This window comes from Euphorbia lathyris, chromosome 7 (assembly GCF_963576675.1).
Source record: "Euphorbia lathyris chromosome 7, ddEupLath1.1, whole genome shotgun sequence".
Classification (NCBI taxonomy): Eukaryota; Viridiplantae; Streptophyta; class Magnoliopsida; order Malpighiales; family Euphorbiaceae; genus Euphorbia; species Euphorbia lathyris.
The window spans coordinates 50,863,643-50,869,298 of record NC_088916.1 but is presented as its reverse complement, the minus strand read 5'-3'; the positions used below and the strand labels follow the sequence as shown (position 1 = coordinate 50,869,298).

Here is a 5,656-nt window from a genome sequence, read left to right as displayed (position 1 = left end):
TAGCGACGACTCTTTTCCAACCTTCATAAAGTGGTTAGAGAACATTTTCTCTTCTTGTTCCAAGAAAGATGTTTGTAAAGTGCTTGCTATTTTGTTGGTTATTTTGTCATCATTTGGAAGAACTAGCGTTTTACTCAAACTTTGACTCTTCAATGTGCTCTATCTTCCCTATCGTCTTGGCAGAAGGCTCAAATTTGACCCAAATATCTTCTTCCTTTCGGTCTCATTCTTTGTGGTGAGCTCCTCTTTGTAATTAGGTGAAGTTTAATGTCTACACAACTTGTTTTGCCACCTCAACCATTTTTGACATTGGGTGTGTCTTTTGAGATCTTGGTAGGTTCTTGCATGCTTATAATGTCTTCAATTTGGATCTATCCGATAACTTCACAGCTGAGGTTTTTGGTTTTTAAGATGCTCTAAGTTGGTTTAAGGATTTTGATGTTGATAAGGTTCATTTTAAGGTGAATTCTGCAAACATTTCATAGTAATATTCATTTAAATTCTTATATAGAAATCTTGTTAAATGATTGTAGATATTACTAGCTTCTTTTCGCAAACCAAGTAACTTGTGCACTAGTTAAGCTAGTGGCTTTCTTTCTGATCCTCATAATCGGAAAATTATCCCCATCTATCGTTGTTGATGTATCTGGTTCTGATTATCAATTGAACTCTTCATAAAATGAATATTAAAAATACCATATGATTAATGAAATCATAGGGGAAATAATGGCTATGCTTCAATGAAATTAAAATATGAAAATGGATTAAAGTCTTATTATGGAGTGTAATTATGTCTTATCTAGAGTCTTATTCCACTTGAAAAATAGTGACCTAGTAGAATTGAAATAAGAATTTAGGTGTTAGATTGGAGAAGGACCCACCCAATGCTAAACATATCATCTAATCATCTATGTCCATTGGCCACCACACCCTTTTCTCCATATGAAATACTAGAAAAGATAACCAAGTTATGGGTTCTAAACTCACTCATTTCCACACTCTCTCTCTCTCCACTTCTTCTTCTTCTTCATACCCTCCTCTTCTCTCTCCCAATCTTTGCCACCAAAACTTAAAAACCATAAAACTTCAATTATGGAAGATACCAAACACCACACAAACACAAACATAGAAGCAAATAAGGTACCTTCATCTTCTTCCTCTCCTTCTCATGAATTTTCCTTCACTATCTCTCTCCATTCTTCTTCCACGCCTCTTCTTGAAAACAATAAGGCCTCCAAATCTCTTCTTCCTCCTCCTCCTCCTTTCGCTATCGATTTATCTCCGGCCGATGACATTTTCTTCCACGGCCACTTACTTCCTCTCCATCTCCTTTCTCATCTCCCCGTCTCTCCCCGATCTTCCACCAATTCTATCGACAGTTTCACTCTTCCAATTAGGGATTTATTAGATGATCATCAAATCCCCAATCAAACCACCACGCCCGAAACCTGCATCGCCGCGGAAATTCAGAAACCTAGAAACAAGCCGAAATCGTTCTCTTTCTTTAGATGGAGAAAAGGATGTGAAGTCGGAGACGGAGAAGATAAAGATAAGCAAAAGAAAAAGGTGAGATTCGAAGTGACTCGTGTATTGAAGAGGTATCTAAGAATGGTTAGGCCATTGCTGTTCTTCAAAGGAAGAAGATCGGAGAATGTGCAATTTCATAGGCAACAGCCGTATAATTCGTTTTCCGGTAATTTAAGTTGGAGAAGTAAGCCAGATTTAAGAGGGAGAAGAGGAGAATTCTCGGCGCCGGCATCGATGAGAACATCGCCGACGAATAGTGGACATCTTGTAGCGAAAGCAAGTATGGGTTCTTGTGGTAGTGATAGTACTATGGAGGAATTGCAGGCTGCGATTCAAGCAGCGATTGCTCATTGTAAGAATTCTATTGCTGCAGAAGATAAAATCAAATGCTAAATTAGTAATTAACTTTTTTTTTTTTCTGGATTTGATTTTCCAATTTTCTCTGTTCATCAGATTTTTTACTTCTTGTATTACACTTGTGTAAAATGTGGTATATATATATCAAGAAACAAAAGTATTAAAAGTTAAAAACTAGTTCTCTTCCAAAAAAAAAAAAAACTGGTACAAATTGAATTTTTTAATAAAAAATGATTTATATGGCTGATAATCAATAATGATTCAATTCTTTCATTTTTTTGTCTTTATATATAAGATAATTATTTTTATGTGATATACTTTTTTTTATTTAAATGGAAAAGATATTGGGTACGTGCTTGGTTTTTTTTTTTTTTAAATTGGTATTCTCGTAACCAAAAAAAAAAAAAAAAAATTGGGATTATTGGTAGATGATGATTATTGGTAATTCATGAGTGTTTAATTAATGTTTTCAAATGTTTTTTATTTGAAAATTAAGTCGCATTTAGGTGTTTAAAAAACTAACAAATATAATGATCCAACTCAATTCTATTAAAAAATACTAGTTTATTTATTTTTTAACTAAACCAATATATGGATTGGTTAATTTAATTAATTATTAACCGGTTATCAATCAATTCAAACAACATTTTTCGATATGAATGACAAAACAGTAAAATAGCTAAGAATATCTGTTAACCAAGGTTTTTAATTTTTTTTTTGTCACAATGTTGTCATTTTTTGGTACCTCTACTTTATTATTATTCTTAATATAGAAATGATTTAGTTATATGCTATCGGTGCATTTTTATGACAATATTTATAATTAAAATAAATTATATATAAAATAATGATTTGTGGGACCATAGTGACAATTTTTAGAGTTGTTTAGTATCAGAGCATTTTCTAATTTTTTTTACCAAAAATGACGTGAATACGAAAGAAAATAAAATAATATATTTTAGAATGATGTATAACTTTTGAGATTGATTGCGTTGGAAATGCTTTGATAGATATTTATTGATTTCTAATTTGGATTTTTATTCCACATCTTCAACACTCTATATCTTAATGTATTATTCTTAAGTGTATATTCATCCTATATTTCTTTCATTGTCATCGTCTATTTTTTCCCCAGATTAGCTCACTTCTACTTACTGCCCGTTTGTTTCAGCTGTTCCTGTTTGCTGTTTGTTATTGTTGTTAATTGTTTACTGTTTGCTATTACTGATAGATAGTAGATATTAGTTGTTTTTTCTACAAAAAAAACAACTGTTTCGGAATTTTACCAAACGCTTTCTATCTCATGTTTAGTGTTAAAAGACAAAAAGCAGTTCCAAAAAACGAAAACAAACAGACACTTTAATCTAACATTCCCCTTATTTTATTTTCTTCTATCAATTTTTTTTTTGTAATATATTCAGCATCTAATCTAATAGTATAAATTATAATTATAATCGATAACCATGCTATTATACAAAAATGATAATTAGAGAACCAATGAATGAAAGTGTATTAGAATTTAGAGTGTTTTATAAGTTACAAAACAATTAAAATAATTTAACTTTTAGTACAATTTTACTTTTAAGATTGATAAATTGGGTCAATTTCAGATATACTAAAACTGTTTTTTCTAACATGAATCCTATTATCTCCCGTTTTTTCGCTTTTTTTTTCGTTTGTGACATCTTTTGTGTTTTTCTTTTTTTCCAATTTTTTTCATTTTTTATGTTTTTCACCGTTTTACTATGTTTCACGTTTTCTTTTGTTTTCCTTTTCTATATATTGCAAAAATTGAATATGGTTGGACTTGAATAAAATTGATTGATTAATTTAATCTAGCTAAAATAATAGGTTTGAGTGAAATTAATCTATGGATTATTGGTTATTAATAACCAATCCAATCCAACTCTATGGAGTATTCATGGATTTGATTGGTTATTTACAACCAATCCATGGATTCCTTTCTTTATTGGATTGGATTCGTTTTTTTCTTCAATAACTATTGAATTGATCCATAAATACCCCTAATTTACATAGAGTTTTTTGGTTTTTGATGATTAATAGGTACTCAACCCTCTAGCTCCATTGTATTGTTCACGAAGATACTTGTTTAAAGCTATTTCGAAAAGAAATTAGTTAATATCTACCAATAAACAGTAAATATTTAGTAATGCCAACAAGCCATAAATAAATATCGTCGAGTCAAACGTATCCTCAAATGCTTGAACTGAATTTTAAAAAGATGTACTATTAGTGTATATAGATAGTGATAAGGTATTGAGACTAAGCAGTTATAAGCCCATTGGATTCAGTTGACTTACGTGGGAAACGGTTTTGAGAACACTCTAATGATCAAGTTCGAGAAGAAAAGTGCAATGAACAATAAATAATAGAAAGAGAAAAAGTCACACTGGAAAGATGTCATTTGGCCCTTTTTATAGACTTTGATTAGAGAGACATGTTCATGGGCCGGACCTAGCAGACTTTTATTTAAAAATGCTCACCCTAGACCTAACCCATTGTTAATTTAGGTGGAATTGGATCAGATCGGGCCGTGTTCAGGCTCAAAACATATAAACTCATCTAAATATATATGTATAATTTTTACTAATAAAAAATAAAATTTGTAAATAAATATGTAAATTTATTAATTAATATTAATAGGCAGGTTCGGTCCGTGCTATTTTTATAAATCTCAAGCTCGTCCAAAATATAGGTGGGCTTTAGCGGGCCTGAGCCTAAGGACAAATTTTCTTGTCCAAAACTGGCTCAGGGGACACGGGACAGGAGGGACCGGGCAGATACCTGGGCCCTTGAACATGTCTAGAGATAATAAGTCTAAATTGGCCTAAAGCCTTGGCCGACTATGTAATTTAGAACTGCTAAGATTATCGAATCCTGTGGTGGTGAGACGGGTTGAACTTATGACGTAGCAATCACGATATGCTTTCAGTGGTTTGGATCGTCGGATCATAGTGACATTGTTGACACCAATTTACTACTATAATGTTTATTGGATTAAAAAATACTGTAGTAATAACCGGGGTTTAAAACCCTTTGTTACGATAGAAATTTTTTGCCCATCAACTAAGAGATATAATTTAAAAGGGAATAAGTAATAAAATAGTTTCAAGATTTTGGAGAAGTGCTAATTTAGATTTTGAATCGTTAACCCGACACACTCTAATTTGCATTAAAAGTCCAGATTCGTTAATAAAATGTTAATCACCAAATAATCATGTAAAAATATCATATATTTGAATTAGTTAAAAAGTAATTGGGTAATTGGATCCGAGTAATCTAATGTATATAGAGAAGACAGAAGTATCTTTGTAGAGCCATATCCAATCTCCACCGCATGCTTCTTTGGTTGTTTTCCCAATTCTTTTTTAATAAAGCCTAACACTTACATACACAACATATCTTTATAGAACTAAGACACTATAGATAGGCGTACATTATTAATTTATTCTCTACTTGTAATAATGACAAAAATTTAATTAATTTAAATGTTTAAATATCTAATCAAATCTATCCTTGTGACCCTCCTAACAAATACATGCATGATCAACATATTATATCATCATAAAATCATCCCATAAGATACCTTACAAGGTTAATATATCAAAACATATTCAAATTATAGATATCTTTATATCAAATTCATTACAGATTTTAAATATAATGAAATTACAACAGAATTTTTATATTCAGCGATAAAAAAAATCACGGTAATTTTATTTTTACTTCTCTATAGAATTGGAGGGTCGAT

The 5,656-nt window shown here is 31.1% G+C and overlaps 1 protein-coding gene across 1 annotated transcript; it reads left to right on the top strand.

Moving 5' to 3' along the window:
- Positions 1-962: 962 nt before the first annotated feature.
- Positions 963-2,086, top strand: LOC136200537 (BRI1 kinase inhibitor 1). The gene has a single exon (XM_065990904.1). The coding sequence runs from the start codon at positions 1,093-1,095 to the stop codon at positions 1,918-1,920; it is 828 nt and encodes a 275-aa protein (XP_065846976.1). The 5' UTR covers positions 963-1,092; the 3' UTR covers positions 1,921-2,086.
- Positions 2,087-5,656: the final 3,570 nt, after the last annotated feature.

Coding starts and splice junctions, on each gene's coding strand:
- LOC136200537 (XM_065990904.1), top strand. CDS start 1,093: ATGGAAGATACCAAACACCACACAAACACAAACATAGAAGCAAATAAG.